This window comes from Symphodus melops (assembly GCF_947650265.1).
Source record: "Symphodus melops genome assembly, chromosome: 21".
Lineage (NCBI taxonomy): Eukaryota > Metazoa > Chordata > Actinopteri > Labriformes > Labridae > Symphodus > Symphodus melops.
The window spans coordinates 5669779-5690756 of NC_136711.1; the positions used below are offsets into that span (position 1 = coordinate 5669779).

General features: G+C 37.4%; 2 protein-coding genes across 2 annotated transcripts; both read left to right on the forward strand.

Annotated features, from left to right (window-relative positions):
- Positions 1 to 3925: 3925 nt before the first annotated feature.
- On the forward strand, positions 3926 to 9382 carry LOC306842227 (uncharacterized protein; the record flags this gene model as incomplete). Its single annotated transcript, XM_079372353.1, has 9 exons — positions 3926 to 3968; positions 4664 to 4745; positions 4806 to 4984; positions 6425 to 6724; positions 6963 to 7077; positions 7294 to 7391; positions 7533 to 7567; positions 8894 to 8952; positions 9139 to 9382. The coding sequence occupies 8 exons, from the start codon at positions 3926 to 3928 to the stop codon at positions 8942 to 8944; spliced, it is 903 nt and encodes a 300-aa protein (XP_079228479.1). The 3' UTR covers positions 8945 to 8952; positions 9139 to 9382.
- Positions 9383 to 11974: 2592 nt separating this feature from the next.
- LOC306842228 (uncharacterized protein) lies at positions 11975 to 16658 on the forward strand (the record flags this gene model as incomplete). Its single annotated transcript, XM_079372354.1, has 7 exons — positions 11975 to 12017; positions 13664 to 13963; positions 14921 to 15038; positions 15177 to 15274; positions 15371 to 15405; positions 16345 to 16401; positions 16605 to 16658. 7 exons carry the CDS (start codon positions 11975 to 11977, stop codon positions 16656 to 16658), a joined length of 705 nt encoding a protein of 234 aa, XP_079228480.1.
- Between the last annotated feature and the right edge of the window lie 4320 nt (positions 16659 to 20978).

Genomic DNA, 20978 nt, shown 5'->3' on the forward strand with positions numbered 1-20978 from the left:
TTTTTTTTGTATGTCTTGTCATGTAGGCTCTCATCAATCACGCATTCCATACTCACTATATAGCAAGTTAGATGTTGTGGATCATATAGGGCACTCACTTGGCCAAATTAAAAAAACAAAAAAGACATCACAAAACATATACAAATAATAAATTAATATAAAATACAGATTTTTGTTTCACTATGCATTTTGCGAAACAATCAGTGTGTTTTGAGGGGTTCTAAGGAGAGGCGGCATCACCATGGGCATTTGTCAGAATGCCGTTTTCCAAGATAATGAGACCAGTTCAATAGGTTTGTTTAGTCAGCTTTTGAGGTATTAATAGCCACAGACACGAGAAATGTTTGACCATGTTTCTGAAAGACAAAGTTACTTTCTAAAGGAAATGATGACTAATTAAGATAAATTAAAGCTGGACTAGATAACTAAAACAATAATGAAAAAAACACCTTACCATTGCTGAACTGCCACCCCATGTGAAGATCCAAACATGAGTGAAAGGCAGTGCCATCTTAAATAAGCTGTGACCAGGTGAATGCAATCTAACTAATCAGTGACAGAGCGCAAACCACACATTCGAGGGGAAGGGAGACACCAGGAAGTGTACCACAGGGAGGTGCAGTAAAAAGAGAGGAAACCTGTGGAGCGTGTGATCATGCTCACTCAGAATTCAGACAGCACTACATAATGGTATGTTCACTATATAGTGCACTACTAAGTGAATAGGGAGTGATTTCAGACAGCCGGATTTTTTCATCAATTACCTAAAGTCTGATTGATTCCTCTTCGTCAAATTTACTCAGTATCATAAGCCTTATGATCGCTTAGCCCTGTACACATGCAAAGGCATATATGTACATAGCCTGACACGCACCCCGATGAAAATTGTTGCTACGCTTCTAAACAGAGCAGACCTCAATCCCTGTGTTTGGTAAATGGAAGATGCCTGTACACTGTCTGTCACAACTACCCATTCATACCCCTTCACACAGTGATAGCAGTGGTTGCCATGTAGTAACGGACTATTGCAGAGCTACACAGTCTGTATACTGTATTTATATTTATTTGCACACTCGTAGTTTACGATTTTTCATTACTGTATTTGTCTTTACATCTTTAGTCCGATCACAGACCACTTATACCTACACTCTTCTATACACACACACACACACACACACATATTCTATGTATATATATATATATATAACTTTGTAATTTTGTACATTTTGTTTTCAATTTTGACTCTTTTACTTTTTGTCGACAGTTTATTTTCTTTGTGTATTTTTGCCGTTTGTCATTTATTTGCTGCTTTTTGCCTTTGAATGGCCCAGGGGACAAATAAAGTTGTTTTTTTTTTTATTAAATTTGAATTTACACTCATACAGACACGCCCACTGACAGACAAACTCTCAGATACACACATTGCTGAGGAGGAGACAGGGCTGCATATTTCATAACTCATTATTTCACACATAGGCCTCAGGCTATGTGACTCAGGCTTCTGAAGACTTTTTGTGAACTCTTTTAAATATTTATGTTTTTTTCTTTCACAACAAGAAAGTGAAGTAACATTCAGTTGTGTAAGAACAAGAGAAACTTAAAACCAGGTAACTCTAACACTCTTTATCTCACAATACTCACTTAGGAAATATGGAAAAAAGTAAAGAAAATAAATATAGAAACTATTGAAAGTGTCTTATTCCTGAACTGAGGAACCACACAGAATGAAAAAACGTGTGAGACAAATGAAAGAAACAAACCCTATGTGATTATCCGTCTCTCCCACACAGAGGTCACATACATCGCTCATAATATGCTGAGTGTGATGCAGACAGGAAGTGACACTCTCTGATTAACAGAACAAAGTGAAGAAAATGGCCAATTGAAGAGACCCAGCCAGCCTGAAGCTGTTCCTACACTTTTTCTGTTATTCTCGTCATGGTAATGTTATTCTCTTGGTGTTTGCAGCAAGTGCAGTGAGTCAACCTAGGCTTCTATCTCCCCAGCAACGTTCCCAGATCAGACGGCACAAATAATCCCTCCAGTGTATTCTGGTCTTCTGGTCTTGGGTGAGCATTGAAAACCTCCAAAGGGAGGCGTCCAGGAAGCAGCCTAACCAGATGCCCAAACCACCTCAACTGTCTCCTTTCAATGTTACTATTTACTTTTTAAAAACGTTCATAATTCCGTCCAATGGCTAATTATTCATTGAACTTTTATTTTACTAACATGCTTTCAGTCAGAGTTTGTTTTTATCATGCAGATTTATGCTTTATGAGTTTTTGTTTGTGAACTGTATTTTTGATTTATTATTTGATGTACAAGATTTCGTCATTGGCAGTTCTGCAGAAAAACACAACTTCTTCCGTCCTGTGTTATAATCAAGTAAAAGGAGAAACAACAAGAGGAAACTAAGAAAAAATTCACATAAAAGTCTGAACTTTCCATTACCTTAAAAGGCTGCTTCAACCCGACACAAACAGGGGCGTGTCCAGACTTTTTTTTGACTTGGGGGCCCAAGTCTGATCTGAGCACAAATAAATATCAATTATTTACCCTTTCTAACTTTATTAATCATATCTTCAAACTAATCTATGTTAACATTAGCTATTTTTTTTAATCAAACAAAAAGATCTGTGGCTACAATGATTTGTAAATCCTTTTTAACCTATAGTCAACCTTGCAGTGCTTTCGCTTTGCATAGTAGAGTTTTAACTTGCACTCCTAGATGTAGCGACTAACTGCGTAAGCTGACAATGGTTTTCCCAAGTCTTTCTGAGCCAATGCTGTAATATCCTAAACAGAAAGACGTTTTAAATGCAGTGCCGTCTGAGGGATCCAAGGTCACAGGCATTCAATGTTGGTTTTCGGCCCTGCCGCAATGTTATATTGTGAAACATTGTTGGACTATTTGCTCTCGCAGTTGTTCACAAAGTGATGAACCTCCTCGCCACATCCTTGCTTGCCACCTACCTGTTAACCTGTTCACCTATTGAATGTTCTAAACACATGGTTTTAGCATTCCTCAACTTTCCCAGTCTTTTGTTGCCCCTGTCACAGCTTTTTTTGCAGGCATTAAATTAAAAATGAATGAATATTTGCAACAACAAAAAAAACAGTCAGTTTGAATATTACATGTATTTTCTTTGTAGTGTATTCACTTGACTAAAAGTTAAAAAGCATTTGCAAATCATTGTATTCAGTTTTTATTTACATTTTAGACAACGTCCACACTTCATTGGAATCGGTTTGTACATTAATTGGGAATTTTTTGGTCCCGACACATTACGAGTTAGTTCATTGCAAGTGCACATGCAGGGATCAAAATGTTTGTGCAATTTAAACAAAAACCTGTAATCAGTTGAGGAAAATCAGTAATTAGACCTGAATATAATACAAAGTGTAAACCTTCTGAAGTTTGTGTTGTTTATATATGTACAGTTAGGTACAGTTAGGTTAGGTACAGGTAGTGACAAACTATCAAAAATAAAAACATTAGATAGGAGTCAGTGTAAAAAATGTAAATAATTGTGAGGTTAGCAATAAAGTGCAGAGGCTGACTCTTAGGACAGCTGTGCAGATAAGAAACGGAAAAGGGAGGATTTAGTATGAAATTCACGTGTTCTTTCCCCCTGCCATAACCATAAAGAGGTGTTGTACAGAGGTCTAACCAGTTAGCAAAAAAAGTTTTTCAGTCTGTGTGTGAAGCAGAAGTGTGACAGCTGTCTTACACACACTGTCTGGTTAAGGTGCTGTGCAGAGGGTGGTGGGTGTTGTCCATGATGGAGAGCATTCTGTTAAGGTCCAGCTCTGCGACAGTGACATTGTCTTGAGTGTCAAACTGTGAACTTATAAGGTAACATGAGGAAGTAGAAGTCTTTCTCACAGAAAGAACTTTTTAGTCTTCCTCTTCTCACTCACCGACATGGCTGCTCTCAGAGCTCTTCTCATCTTTTCTGGACTCACAGGTCAGTCAGTGGGAAACTTATTTAATTTGTTGTGAGGTTTCTATATCTGTGTTAAATGAATTTGGAAGACATTATCAAACAGACTTGTGGATCATCTTAAATTTATTTAGCCATGGCCAAAAACATTATAATATAACAGACAATTCTTCAGACATGCTTGATGACCAGAACCTTGCATTTACTGGCATGCTGCTCAGAACTTCACAATAGTTGACATGCTGGACCAGGACTTCGCAGTCACTGACCCCAGCATTCTTCTTCTCAGTGTTCCTTATATTTTGATATAATACTTGACTCTGTATCAGGCATGAAGAACACATCTCCTTGACTCAAAAGTCAAATATCTATGTTAAGCTAAATCTCTCGGGCAACAACAGACACTTAACTATTTGTGTACTTCTCTATAAGGCTAGAACAAATAAGACAGTTGGCTCCAAACCAAATATATCGCTGCTGCTACTGACATTTGACCTCTTCCACACGTATGTAGTACAGCTTCACAAACCTAAAAAATTACTCTGACATGGTTGACACAATTAAAAGATATATCCACAAATTTATCAAGATGAATGAATCCATGAAAATACGTACTACTTGTTTCCTCATATTTCTGTCAGGAGGTCAGAGGGTGGTGTGATTATAACTGAATGTCTTTAAATGTCACTGGTTGAATATTTTTTTGGGTCTTGTTGCAGGAATTCACAGCATTTATACAGTCAGTAAAGTGTCTGTGAAGACTGGAGGCTCCATCTCTGTCCCATGTTCCTACGAGTCAAAGTACACAAACCATGTGAAAAACTTGTGTCAAGGGTATTATTGGACTTCTTGTGAATACAGAGTTAAAACTAACCAACCAAGAGGTTCAGGACGATTTTCAATCTCTGATGACAAACAGAAAAAAATCTTCACTGTGACTATTGATCGCGTGAATAATTCTGATTCTTTTTACTGGTGTAATGTGGAGATAAACAATGATGCAGATGATGGGAGAAGGTTTCAGCTTTCAGTCACTAAAGGTAAGACATGTTGGAGGGAAACCTGTGCCATGTTTTTATATATTCTGGGGTCTTAAAAACTAAAGTGCCAATTCATGTTTTGGAATTAAAGAAGATTGCTTAAGCAAGGAGAGGTGATGTTATGGCTACAATATCCCATTTTAAAAATATAAATTGTATTATTTGATGAAAGTACATCCACTGAAGTGCTAATGTTTGTTCCTGAGGGTATTCAAAAGTGTCAACATTAAGAAAGATTCACTCTAGAAATAGACTCACGGTCAGAGACTGATGTTTGCTGATCAGCACATCATTGTTTTAAAGATTTAAGACTTCATTGACAAGTTCAGTCGTTTCATCTTTAGAAAATAAAATAAAACCTATCTCTGTTGTAACCCTTGTTATGTTGAAGACAAAAAAATAACATTTTTTAGTCTATGAGTACTTTAGTCAATCTCAATTAGTCATGACAGGATTAGATTCAAGTTTCCCATGCTGTTATTTAGACATTCTACCAGACATGTACACAGTAGAACAATATTCTGTTGCCTCTGGCTCAAGCCATAACAACAACAAAAATGATATGTGCATATTTAAAACAGGAATCAGTAGAAGAAAAAAAAAGACAGTCCTTTGAAAAACACCAAACAGTTACATATAAAAACAAATGTACAAACAGGATGTACAATGAGGGAAATGTGTATGTATTTTATTGGTGTATCTTCTTCCTTGAGTTGTCATCTGGTATTCTGCTTGTTCTGTATCTTTTGTGCCATCATTTATTTTCATTGTGTTGCTGTGTTGTACTCTTGTGTTTATGAATGTCTATTTGGGACCCCCTTGAAAATGAGGTGATCTGGATAAAATAGCAGGAGAGAAAACAGTGGGGTACATGTATAAATCACTGTGGGATTATTGTTACACACATCCATGATGCAGATTTAATATTTTGACATAGCTCCTACAGACTATAGGCTCCTAATTGCAACATATTCTACTGTTTTTGGACAATCAGTCATTAAGACACTAACACATAAAAAAGGGTTCATGGCAACGCTTTTGCAAGATGAAAAAGCACACAAGTCCTCAGTACAAGGCTGGCTTCTCAATCAGTTGTCTGTTTGAGCATGATCCACAAATGTGGGATTTAAGTCCCAAATGTCTGTGGCGAGGGTTCGTTCGCCCTAAACTCAGGCTCACAGGCTTCTGTTCCAGCTCATTGGTTATTTGTCTTAAAATAGTCCTTACAATCAAACCAGTGCCCCATTAAGTTTATGAACAATAGTGGATCAGAGTTTTCTTTAAAAACATGTTAATGGCTCAATATGGGAGAAAAAACAGCTGTTTGAGTAAATATGATCGTTGGAGTCATTTATCTACAAGAGGTAACTGAATCCAACAGCAGAAAGTACTGATGGTTAACCATGATGTTATCGTCAATTCTCTTCCTTCTCCCTCCAGATCGGCCCGAGCTCTCTGTGGATCATCAGAAGGTTACAGGATTTATTGGAGAAGATGTTACCATCCGCTTTACCTATTCTATCAAACGAGCAATTCAGTGGTGCACACTGGGAGGGTCCTGTGTAAGGGAGCCAGAGGGATCAATAGATGGTACAAGAGTTACCATTAAAGTAATTAGACTTGACGCTTTCACTGTGACTCTGAGTGGACTGAGGACAGAGGGAGACAGCTGGTATTACTGTGCCCATGGTGACGTACAGATGCCGGTGCATGTAACTGTTAAAGTGAAGCCGACCACAAGTAAGTACCATACTACTGACAACTAGTGTGAAAATACAAATACAGTGTTATAAAATGTTCAGTTAAATCATTTTCAGCCTCAAGTAAAGGTTGGAATTGAAGTTTTTTGGATTGCCAGGAGAAGTTTCATGAAAATTTGCTCCATGCTTCACCAGACATGATGAATTAAAATTCACTCATTAATTTTCATTTTTTCTCAGTTTTGTGATATTTTCAAACACAGTGGTTTTCTTTACAGGCACACTTACTCCAACATATCATGTGAACACATTGACAGCCACTCTTCAACCTGTGAATCCTACATCTGTCCTTGGACATGAAGAACACACCACAGTTCAGACTGAATCACACAGGTCAGGCTCCTTAGCTATTGCAGACACTGGTTTTACTTACTTAGGCGTAATTAATCACTCAGGCATTTGTTATTGAATCCAGATCCATGTTCAATGCAGATTAGACATGGCTCTTTAAACTGCTACAACCATTTCTTGATCACAAAATACAGGGAGGCCACTTTTTTTAAAACATTTTTTAAATAATTTATATTGTCTTTATAATGTTTTCCACAGTTCTTCACTTGACCTGAGGAATTTCTCCATTCGCCTGAGTGTGTTAATCCTCATTGTACTGGTCAGCTTGTTGGTTTTGTTTATTTTCAAAAGACAAAGTAAGTATTTGCTGACTGAATAAACTGAACAGATCTAACTTATGTAAAGAAAAAAAAACTCCAGACAATGTTTCAGATGTGGAAGAAAATCATTTTCATTGCACGACATTCAGTTTCATGATTTTTTTATTTCCCTTATAGAGCGCACCACAGCCGAATCATCAGCTGCAATGTCGGTAAGCTATGCTAACACATCTACCTGTGCAGCTCCCTTATCCAAACTGTGTTACTAGATGTACTGCCCCTTTGAAAACTAGTGAAGACTGAAGGATTATGTGGATTTTCAGATGATACTTGACATTTTAAGGTTTTACAGGTCAGATATTATCCTCCTTTTCAACAACCCGAGCATACTGCAGTGTCGTAGAGTGTCACCCACCTGGGGGAGGGGTGACTGCCCATAGTGAGAAAAATCTCCAAAATGCATGTTTGAGCACACATTTTCTGAAAAGTGAAGCAGGCAACATTGGAGCATTTATAGACAGGCTATAGGGACACATATTAGTGTTAGAATCCATGGTAAAGTTTATTCTAATTTATATGTGATCTTTAAATCAGTTTCACGTGAATTGTCTAAATATTGACATTTCTATAATGAGGAATTTTCCACTGATGGTTAAAGAAAGACAAAGTGAACAGATCTGGAGAAATCAGGACATTATGCTGCCATCTGTTGACCGTATATCTTAACATGTTCTGTGTCTTTCATGTCTCCTCTTCAGTTTTGTAAATTTCTGTCATAGCACACAGTTTCTGACTCTTTACTTTTGTGATTATCTCCTTTCCCCACAGTTAACAGATTATGATCAAAACCGGACTTCTTTTTTCAGATTAATGTGCTTCCATTTAGTCCACTAGAGTCTCTGATCTGGGCTGCCTCCTGACAAACAGTTGCTTTTACTGTTTGTCAGTTAATGGTTTCCATGAGTAATTGGCTAATTAGAATCTATTGTATTTAACACAGCCATGTTTTGGCTTGGGATCACTTTTATTTAAAGTAATTGAGGGAAACTTTCAAATTGGGTTAACTTTTAAGCATTGTGATGTATTACCACTATGCAGAAAATGTTTAATGCATAATAATCAACAGCGTCATGTCTCAGGCCTTCTATCACTTTTTTTTCCTTTATAAAAAAGCATTCAAATCTTAACTTAAAATATGTGTTTAGTCAGTAAGTATGTGGCGAGTTTAAATTTGAAAAAGGTAGCAGTTGGACAGAGCCATGCAGGCTGCTTAAACAATTTTATATATAAGCTAAGCTAATTAGCTATAGCTCTACATTGACAATTTTATTTATTCATAAATATATGCCGGCTTGTAATTTCCATTGCTGTAGTTGTAAATTGAAAGGTTGCTGATGCAGATTTTAGACATTTACATATAACCACAATGACAAGCAAAAACCAAGCAGAGGGGCGTCCCCACCAACAATTTCCAAACAAGTTTTTTTTTTTTTCTTTACACAACAATTTACTGTAAATAACTTCTGTTTCTTTAACAGCCAGAAGGGGACGTGACGTTCAGCTTTGAAAGAACAACAAGAGAAACTTAACAAACCAGGTCATTCTAAAAGACTCTCACAATACACACATAGCAGATATGAAGAAAAGTAAAGAAAATAAAACCTCTTGAACATGTCTTATTCCAGAATTAAAAAACCACACAGAATGAAAAAACATGTATGAAACAAATGAAAACAAACAAAACCTGTCTTTCTTTCTGTGTTTATCTGACTCTCCCACACAGAGGTCACATACATCCCAGACGGAACAAAGTGAAGAAAATGGCCGATTGAAGAGACCCAGCCAGCCTGAAGCTGTTCCTACACTTTTTCTATGTTATTCTCGTCATTGTAATGTTATTCTCTTGCTGTTGGCAGCAAGTGCAGTGAGTCAACCTAGGCTTCTATCTCCCCAGCAACGTTCCCAGATCAGACGGCGTATATAATCCCTCCAGCGTATTCTGTTCTCCTCCCCGTTGGGCGAGCATTGAAAACCTCCAAAGGGAGGCGTCCACTAATCAGGTGCCCAAACCACCTCAACTGTCTCCTTTCAATGTAAACGAGCAGCAGCTCAATTCTGAGCTCCACCTAAATGTCAGAGCTCCACACTCCATCTCTAAGGCTAAAGCCAGCCACCTCTGGAGGAAACTCATTCTGGCTGTTTCTGCAATCTTATTCTCTCGGTCATTACTATTTTCTTTTTAAAAACTTTTATTGTAGAACATTCATATTTCTGTCCGATTGCAAATTATTCATTGTACATTTACAAAAATTGATTTACATTTTTTTTAATGTTACGAACTGTCTCTTTAAACTCAGGCTTTTTTTGGTGAATTTAGGTGTCTTGTAGAGTGATGAAATTCAGGAAGAGAGACCTTTAAACTGTTCATTTTTAAATCCTCTTCTGCTTCTATATCACACTGTCAAGAGGAAGTAACTCATAAGACATATTTCTTAAGATTACCAACTGCAGTTATACAAAGCTGAAAATGTGCCAGTATATCACCGTCCATCTGCAGATTAAATAAATCTTCTTAAACTGAACATCTGCAGGAGTCCATGGATTCATTTCAATGAAAAGATAGTATCACATGGTGCTGTCTGCTGTTCTCTTCTTTCATGTTTAATCGTATTGTTTCACACCTTCTTGCCTCAGCTTTTAGATGGGCTGTGCAACGTCTTTCAGAAAAGCTCCTGAAATGATGTAACAAGCGAAATGTTGCAATTCAAGTGAATTTCTACAAGCAACTAGCATCTAAATGAAGGTACAACAGGGAGACAAAAGAGTACAGCACTGTTAGTAGGATTTTCATCCATCTCCTTTAAAACACTTCATAGAAAAAGTTCAATTACAAAAAGCACACAAGCGGTTGAACATTAGAATAATTCTACATAACCATATCAGGTGACACCAGCTATGTATGTGGTTCAAACATTGCCTAGTTTGGTGGAGCTGTACCAGCTGAGATAGTTCCATCCAAGTCACAAGTTATGATTGAAATCTTAAACCTAGCTACTTATTCGTTTTTAAGTCTCCCCTAATAAAACTTGCCATGCTGTTCTGTTTTGACTGGAGGGATAACTTGGAGGAGAGATGGATGTCGGCAGTGCATTTTCCCTGATAGGCAGTCCGCTTCAAAATGTTTCATGACTTTGTGATCCTGTTGCTGTTTTCCATGAGCAGAGACAATTTCACCCAGCCAGCAGCAGAGTATTGTTATAATCTTATATTTTATTAAGATTTCACTGCTCGTCACTTTGACACTAGCTGTGGATTAAGGTCATAACTGTTGGTGTCAACTAATAGCAATGCTTTGTCATTATTCAGCTCTAAACAGAAGTTATTTTCATCCGTGAGTCTGTTCAGAGAAATGAGGAATGACATTTGTAATGGTGTTCAGAGAAATGCTTTTCAGAGATCGGCTGCAGGAAGTTCAAAGGTTGTTTCTGTAACACGGGTTGGTTGGTTGGTTTGAATTTTGCTCTGTGAGTTCTGTTGAACTGTAATTGTGGGGAAACCAAAAAATTACACAACTTAAGTTAGAACCTCACAAAGTTCAACACAGAGGATTGGTGTGTTGTCTCTGTCGTGGTTTTGTTCCTTCTGACGGCGGGTGCCCTATTCAACTGATAAACACAATAAAGAGAACAATGTGCCAATAACAAGTTACTCTGGCATTTTGAGGTTGATTTGCTGTTCATTTGGTGTCTGTTTTAACGTAATGTTAGGCATTAGCATTGGCTCAACATTATGTCAAAAGCTCAAGGCATTCCCTTGTCAGACTTTCTGTCTGGGTCGATCTGCAGCAGGCTCTGTTGAAAATAGATTGTATGGCATTGCAGAGTGGTGCTGCTAGCATGCGCTGGAAAAGTATGTGCCTCAGACAACTGTTTAATAAGCACAATACACATGATATCATACCTACTATAAATCAACACTTGTCTCAAAACATTAGAACTAATGTATCTGAAGATGACGTTCAAATCATGTGACTTACTTGAAGCTCCTCTTTGGGGTTTTTTTTGGTCGATTTTGGCGCCCCCTGTGTTCATTGCAGTACCTCAGATCTCTTTGTTAAAATTTTGTTATAAATACATGGTAATGTTTACTACCAAAATGTCTACTCTTTTGACGGCAAAGTGTATATTTGAGAATATTTGTTGTGGAAAATGTAGAACAAGCAGTTTTCTGCAAGCTGTAACTCATTTTGTCTGACAACTACCCTGTGGCAGAGGCTAGGATATTTCTAGGCATGAAAAATATCAATATAGAAATTGTAAATCTTTTTATTGATGGTCTCATTTGCTTTTGTAGCTCATAAAGAGGCATCACTATTAATTTCAATTTATTTCACAAACAGTTCTGTCTTAAAAAAATAAGGTTTCCTCTGAAGCAAATGATTCTTGGAAGAACTGCAGCAATCCTTAATACTAAGAGTGCAAAGGAACACCTTCTGTAAATATGTTGTATTGGGTGTCAAACTGTGAACTTATCTGGCAACATGAGGAAGTAGAAGTCAATCTAACAGAAATACAGGATGCAGGATACACTTTTTAGTCTTCCTCTTCTCACTCGCCGACATGGCTGCTCTCAGCGCTCTTCTCATCTTTGTTGGACTCACAGGTCAGTCAGTGGGAAACTCATTTAATTTGTGTTTCCTTATATTTATGTCAGGAGGTCAGAGGGTGGTGTGATTATAACTGAATGTCTTTAAATGTCACTGGTTGAATATTTTTTTGGGTCTTGTTGCAGGAATTCACAGCATTTATACAGTCAGTAAAGTGTCTGTGAAGACTGGAGGCTCCATCTCTGTCCCATGTTCCTACGAGTCAAAGTACACAAACCATGTGAAATACTTGTGTCAAGGGTATTATTGGACTTCTTGTGAATACAGAGTTAAAACTAACCAACCAAGAGGTTCAGGACGATTTTCAATCTCTGATGACAAACAGAAAAAAATCTTCACTGTGACTATTGATCGCGTGACTAATTCTGATTCTTATTACTGGTGTAATGTGGAGATAAACAATGATGCAGATGATGGGAGAAGGTTTCAGCTTTCAGTCACTAAAGGTAAGACATGTTGGAGGGAAACCTGTGCCATGTTTTTATATATTCTGGAGTCTTAAAAACTAAAGTACCAATTCAAGTTTTGGAATTAGAGAAGACTGAGAGGTGGTTCTATGGTTGCAATATTCCCTTTTAGAAATGTTGTCTTTTTTGAGGAAAGTACATCCACTGAAGTGCAAATGTTTGTTCCTGACAGAGGGTATTTAAAAGTGACAACATGAAGAAAGGTTTACTACAGAAATAGACTCTCAGTCAGAGATGGATGTTAGCTAGCTCATTGTTTCAAAAACGTTTATTGAGAAGTTCATTAATTAAACACCAAAACAAAGAAATTGCTGATCTACAGCTTTCTCAACTGGACCAAAGTAAAAAAAAAAAACACTGTAGATACAGTCAAGGGGCAAAGGTTATAAAACATATTGAAACTTCTTTGAAAAAGCTTTAAATAGTTGTTCTTTTTTCTAAATTGTTTTGTTTATTGGACCTTTTAACTACATAAAAAACTACATAAAATAAGTCAGCGCAAAAATCTACGAATATGAACACACAGATGTGCAAAAATATGTAGAAGCAGTTTCTATATGCGTACATAATTATAAACATCTGAAAGTGTTTTTTCTCTAAGAGCTGAAAAAGTAGTCATCAGTACAAGGCTGGCTTCTTAATCAGTTGTCTGTTTTCACGTGACTTATTCAAAACTGCTGCCGAGCATGATCCACAAATGTGTGATTTAAGTCCCAAATGTCTGTGGCGAGGGTTGTTCGCCCTAAACTCAGGCTCACAGGCTTCTGTTCCAGCTTGCTGGTTACTTGTCTTAAAATAGTCATTTTAATCAAGCCAATGCCCCATAAAGTTTATGAACAATAGTGGATCAGAGTTTTCTTTAAAAACATGTTAATGGCTCAATATGGGAGAAAAACAGCTGTGTCTTTCCTGTACACAAACACGCAGAGGATGTGGTGGAAACAAACTGAGGACATAACAAGCATAAATAATACACTTATAGCGTTTTAGGCAGAGTATTGCAGAGCTACACAGTCTGTATACTGTATTTATATTTATATGTATTTGCACATTCGTAGTTTTCGATTTTGTGATTGTTGGAGTCATTTATCTACAAGAGGTAACTGAATCCAACAGCAGAAAGTACTGATGGTTAACCATGATGTTATCGTCAGTTATCTTCCTTCTCCCTCCAGATCGGCCCCAGCTCTCTGTGGATCATCAGAAGGTTACAGGATTTATTGGAGAAGATGTTACCATCCGCTTTACCTATTCTATCAAACGAGCAATTCAGTGGTGCACACTGGGAGGGTCCTGTGTAAGGGAGCCAGGGGGACCAATAGCTGGTACAAGAGTTACCATTAAAGTAATTAGACCTGACCCTTTCACTGTGACTCTGAGTGGACTGAGGACAGAGGGAGACAGCTGGTATTACTGTGCCCATGGTGACGTACAGATGCCGGTGCATGTAACTGTTAAAGTGAAGCCGACCACAAGTAAGTACCATACTACTGACAACTAGTGTGAAAATACAAATACAGTGTTATAAAATGTTTAGTTAAATCTTCTGCAGCTGTAAATAAAGGTTTGAATTGAAGTTGTTTTAAATGATTTTTAATTTCTTAAAAATCTTTCTTCATCGGACACTTTTTTGAAAAACTTCACACAAAGCCCATCATACATACATACATACATACATACATACATACATACATACATACATACATACATACATACATACATACATACATACATACATACATACATACATACATACATACATACATAAAAGTTGTTAAATATTCTCTGATTTGACACACATTTTTCCTCAGCAGTCCGTCTATGGCCCTTATCCGGGATGTTGTGTGCATATACAATTGTCCAATAAGAAATATCCAACTCTATCTACAAAGTCAGAACAAACAATGTTTTTTTTTCTTTACATAATAAAGAATTTTCTGCCAACATGAAGAGCCAGCCAATCAGTAGAAAGTGGTAACATTTGGAGAGGGTTTTTAAAGACACAGCTAAAATGAAAAGTTTCAGGCAGAGGATAAAATGAAGATTTTCGCAAAGGCCAGTATAAGATAAAAAAAGGAGTTTTTTGGAGCTCAACGTCTGCAAAGCTACTCGATGTTCCGTTAGCTGATGAACGATAAGCTATAAGTATATGACTACGGGATCTTTAAAGTGGACACACCTGAACATGTTGCACATTTGTTGTGTGTTATTTTGGTTATTTCAGAACCTTTTCACCAGCTAAACTGTAAATAATGTAATCAAAAACAATGTGATAAATATAGTTCCTTCATTAAGTCCTGATAATTATTTAACCTGGATTAAAGGTCTTACTGCTGCCATTAATTGACATTGAATCAGCAATTGGTAAATGATTGATAGAAATGTGACTTTAATGTGACGTGATTCTGCCAACATTGTGTTGTTTCCTACAGCCACTGTACTAACAACAAAAGAAGCAACAACACAGTTAAAGACCATTGCAAACACTCTCCAGGATACACATCACACCTCAACCTTCTCAAGTAACACAACTCTGAATCAAGCGCAAAGGTCAGTGTCGCCAGTCATGGTTCATCTATGGACAGACAACTAGTCCACTTAAAGGGACAATATGTTGAATTATTTCACCGTCTGATTTCATTATGTAAAGATCTGTTTATCTTGGTCCATCTGTGTTTGTTGCTGCAGGAATTCTGGTTACCAAATGATCCTCATCATTTCTGCCAGCGTCCTGATCTTCATTGTGTTTGCGGGCTTGATCTTCTTGTTCATTTTGAGACAACGCAGTGAGAATATTCATAACGTTTACAAATGCAGTTGACAGTTGTTGATGATTGTGTTCCAGTACAGCATTAACAGCCTTTTTTTCTGTTCCATTTTAGAGCTGAAAATAGCACAAACATCAGCTGCAACAGAGGTAGGAGATATTTGATTTTTTCTTAAAAAAACAAAATAAAAAAATGTGTAAATGGTCCTTCATGTAAAGACAAAACTTTCACCTTTGTTATTTATTTTTGAGTTGCAGTATTGAGGAACGTTAGGCGGGCTATAAATACACCGCAGATGCTCCTATAATATAATTTATGTCTTTTGATTTCTTTTCTACGAAGACGTGCAATGGTCAAAGGTCTGATCTTGAAAATCTCCCCCTGTTTCCAAATTAGTAGGAATACTGAATCAATAAATTAGTCTTTTTTAGGATAGCTTCCATCAATAATTTTATTTTTATTTTGAGACACTTTACAAAAAGCAGTTAAAAGACCTTACTCATTACTATATTACAAAGACCCGTTGTTTACTCACCAGGTGCACAGCACTGAGCAACATTTAGGAAAGTTACAGTGGCAAGAAAAAACAACTAACTTTTTGATTTGGAGAAGTACTGATGAGCAGCTGGGCCCTTCATATATAGCAGTCTCTGCCATCATGTGTGAATGTGACATGAAGTGTAAAAGCTGTGAGTGGTCAGAAGACTGGAAAAGTGCTCCAAGTCTGATGTCAAATCTGATGCCAACAATGTGTCTGGAAAAAAAAGAAAAAAAGAATGGGACAGGGTCACGTTTACTCCTCTGTTCTATCATCTCTTTTCTTTTAGCGTCCCCATCGCCGTTTCCACATTTGAACTCATGTGTTGTGTTTTTGCTACTTTCAATTTCACACGTTTGTTTTGTAATCTGTTCCCTTTTCTGGAAAACGGTTTGTAAAAGATCCAGTCATACATACAGATTTAACATTTGGCATTTAAGAAAACATTGAATCCCAATTTTATTTGGCTGAAGGATTATGATGTCACATTTCTTTTCTTTCTATTTAATGTTATCTGATGGGTTTTTTTTTTTTTTTTGCTTCATCACAGGCTGAAGAGGATGTAACATACAGTGTTGTGTCGCACAGGAGACCAAAAGGGAGAAAGGTAACTAAAAATGAATAAATAAGGCATCAGCACTGCTCGGACCCAAGGCAGAACAACAATGTGCTTTAACAAATGTATGTCTGATATCACTGCAGTGTTACTCTTATATTCAATACTTATAGCAGCTGCCTCCTTTTAAAATCAGTGTGACTGACTGTATATATTACTGTTCTTCCAATCAATTCCCTTGTTTTGTTCTCCAGCAGGATCCAGCACAAGATGAGGATGTCATATACAGCACATTAACTCCACGTTAAATGTATTGGCCTTGTATCCTCACTGCTTCATATGACTAGATGTGACAAACCAATGTATGTTGTGAATTTTTGCTGCTCGTCAGTGCTTTGTCGGTTCATCCACTTTTCATACATCATCTCACACTCTCGCTTTTTGCAGTTATTTGAGGTTCTTTACACCTCCTACTGTCAACTCTTTGTCCTTGCCCGATGAACCGCATGTGATCTGTTAAGAGCTCAAGTTCAAGTTCAAGTATGAGGTGTGAAAAAACAAAAAAGACAATAGCTGAAGATGTACAGAAGCCCTCAGAGGACATTCATTTAGACCGTTTACCTTTTATTGTCTTGTGAGAGCGTTGCAGCATATTCTCTGGGGAATTCACCTCAAGCTAATAGGAGCAGGAGTGGCGTTTATTCCCTGACATCGCTTCACGGTGCGTAGCGTGTCTGTACGCGATCACGTCCCTGTGCATGTAACTAAACTGCTGCATTACGTTTTCACCGGAGCGTTATTATGAAATAGTTGTATTAAAAGACCGAAGATTTAAACAACTTTAACAAAGGAAAATAGAAAGTTCTGCTAACCTAAAAGCTTGTGACAGAGTGTAAACACAAACGAGGGAAGTTGTGGACAGGACAGCCACATTATCATCAGTGTGTGAGTAGGTAGGTGTGACCTGTGGTTTGAAAAGGGCTTTGAGTAGTCAGATGAGAACAGCGCAAGACAAGCTCAAGTTCCTTTACCAGAATCAGCTATCATGTTGACTTGAAGCTTCGTTAAGAGCCATATTTGGTCTTATTGGTCATCCTCAAAGTGATGTTTTTAAGGCCCTCTAGTAAACTTCATTTTTCGGCAAAAATTATTAGACTTCCGCTTATAAAGTCAACGTATATAGTACTTTAATGATTTACTTTTTTTTAAAACTTTTTTTAACTGTAGCTATGTGTAATGTGTGGTGTTAACTGTGTGGAAATAAACACTGAAAATAACATTGCTCAGCAGTGATGAGGAGGATGAAGCCCGTTTTTTTCCTTCATGCTTTTTTTCTTGTTTGTTGTTGATTAGGAGAATAGGTAAGAGATGTGTCTTTTAGTTCACTGCTCTAAAAATAAATGTGGTATCAAATAAGTCATTGGCCACTATAATAAGACAGAAGTATGTAGCTTGTAAACCAAATGCACAGGTGGGACTAACAGTGGAATGAAATCATCCGTGTAGTCACAAAATTAAAAGCCAGTTTTGGTTTTTATAGAAGAAAAGCAGAAAGAAGCGACACTTTATAATCAGCCTCATTTAACAGTGCCTTGTAGAGCACATGTTTTCATCTATGTATCTATATATGTGTTACTTGAGTTAATGAAACTGAGTGTGGCCTCCCTTCTTTGATACCAGCCAAGAGGTAACACAGTTGACCACTAGATGGTGTGCTCAGCCCTGTAGAAACATAAACCAGGCGTCACATACGCAACAAGTTAAATGACTTTATCTGCTTACATGTGTTCATCACTGGAACACAAGTACAAAGAGACAATAATACATTAGTACACAATTCACTGTGTTACATAGTATCAATATAAATAGCTACGTGATGTGATTTGTGTTGATGCAGCATTAAATATATCATTTATTGCAATGTGGCTTTAGAGGCCTCACCGACTTGGAATTTTAAAAATGAGGAAATGAATTATTACGAGTTCTTCCAAAATATAGTCATGATTCTCTACTTCAAATCAGACAGTTTAAAGTGAGTAAGAGGGGAATCCCTGTTTGCCTGCATGCAGATATAAATGGGCTTACAGGATCTGGGGGCGGAGCTTCTGTGTACAGGTCCTGTCAAGCTTGTGAAAGGCGAGTACTTGTGACAGCTCATTAAAGACAACACTGGGCTTCCCTCGTATGCCAAGATGACTTCACACTTTTCTAATCTTGGCATGGTTAATTTCATTGACCGTCACTGCATCAGGTATTAAACTAATCATAGACACAGAACCATTTGTCTTTCAGCCAGAGTTAGTTCCTCTTGGAACATATCCGTGAACAGAGTGGCTTAACGTGTGGTAATCAGGCCCTCTGCTGGAAAAGGAGGAGTGACACCTGCAGAAGGAGAACAGCGGACTGCTAAGCACTGCTTCATCCAGGAGGCAGGAGATCCAGTTCAAATTTCCCTCTCTCCTTTACTTTTTCCCGTTCAACATCAGACAAAACACATCACCAGAGATGTAAAACTTTGTGTAGCACTTTAAAAAACACTGTACAAAGGGCTTCAAAAGCAAACACATGATGACATAGAAAACGACTATGACATTTAGAATAAACACAACAATAAATCAGAATATTAACCTAAGGCATAAAAAAGCAAATTGGAAAAAAAAAAAAAACATACACTGTAGAAAGGAATTGGAGGCTTGCCTGTACAGATGATCAGCTTTGAAATATTGCACCACTAGAGGGAGGTACGATCAACTTTAGTGCAAAATGACGGAGATGGTAAAGAAGGCAGAGAGTAGACAATCGCAGTACAGTGTACCTGTGGAAATGTACCTTTGGGTGAGGCCATGCAGTGCTTTGTAGAAACAAGCAGGATCTTATCATTGATTCTGAATTTCAGCAGGAAGCCAATGGAGTGATGCAAGAACAAGAAGGATGAGGGCTCAAAGACGAGTTCCAGAAAATAATTCAGCTGTTGCCTGTTAAGTCATCAAAAATGTGAAAAGATGATTGCATGCATATAGGAGGAAAAGAAGCATTTGAATTAAAGGCGCAAGATCTGTAAATAAGATAATGGATCTGATTTTTGCAACACCTCTTATGTGCAAAGCTCTAAGACAAAGTACTGCACCATGTAATATTTAAGGCTGTCTTACTTTTATGTAATGTACTTACAAAATATTGCATGACCTTGGACCTTATCTTGTGTTTGTTTTTGTTTTTTTCAAAACTCTTTAATCACATAAAACCAAAACCACAGCTCAGAGATTACTGAGAACTGGAATGCTCAGAATTCAATAACTCTATATCTCAAGTAGATATAACCTTCATCTCCAACACATAAAAACAGCAAACACCAAAACACAGGAGGACTTGATCGCTCTCAGTAAGCTCTTGCCTTCTCTATTATAAGTGTTCAAGGCATTATCAAACAGCAGAGACTTGATTTGAAAACAATTCATATTTTGGTGTTTCACTTGAAACATCGTGTGCATGCATCACATTAAGACTCCACTGGATAGTGGGGTTTTTAAGTCAAAATGTTTTGTAACTTTTTCACACAATCCCTGTTTTCAAGGCCCTTGTTTTAAATGCAAGCTAATTTTGATGTGTTAATAGTAACACATTTAAAGGCAGGCTGTAAATCCTCTAGTCACAGTGAGGGGTATGACAAAATAATTTCTCAAATAAAGGGATGATGTGGTAACATGGACAACGTTGCCGCTATAAAACTGCCGGCAACTAAAACGCCTGTGTGATATCTCTCTGCAGGAACTTACAAGACCTGTGTTTTTATTTTCAGTTGCATGGCAGCCTTTTTTTTAATAGTTTGGGGGGGGGGGCAGTTGGTCAGCGGCTCAATTGAGTTGGTCGTCTCTCATCTGGAAGGATGGCAGTTCGATCCCCAGCTCCTGCAGCAATATGTCCGCTGTGTCCTTGGGCAAGACACTTAATCCCAATTTGCTCCCACTGATTCGTTGGAGGGGTATGAATATGTATGAATGGGACTAGTTACTTCTGATGGCGAATTTATGTAGCAGCCTCTGCCTTCAGTGTGTGAATGTGTAGGTGTGAATTGCAGTATAAGAGTGCTTTGAATAATCAGAATATAAGAAGAGCGTTATACAAGCTCGAGTCCATTTTACATTTACCATGACTAAAGAAGGCCACAAGCCGAAACGTCTCAGTCTAATTTGTTAGACAGACGTCCAGTTAATTTCTTTTAAATATCTCCCAATTTTTTTATGTGTTTTTGGACAATACTTCGTTCTCTGATGTGAAATTAGACTAAGCCCCTGGCTTTCTAAAACTATTATTTTGCTCATAATACTTTTTTTTGTTATTATTTGGCTGTAATGGATCAAATATAAAATTGTGTTTTTTGGTGAGTGTTTTTTCCCTCTCATTTCCAGGAGTTGATTCCACATATTTTCTTTTTACTTTTGTTGTACACTACTGTTTAAATGTGTTTTGGCAGATTTATGTCAGTATTTCATTTATTGTGTTATTTGTGCTTGACCTCAGAAAGACCTTTCCTGAAGATATAGATGTCCTTAATGACATCAGCTTGGCAGTGCACCACTGTCAGGTATCTAGAAGTTCTATTTGATCAAGATATGTCTTTAACTCTT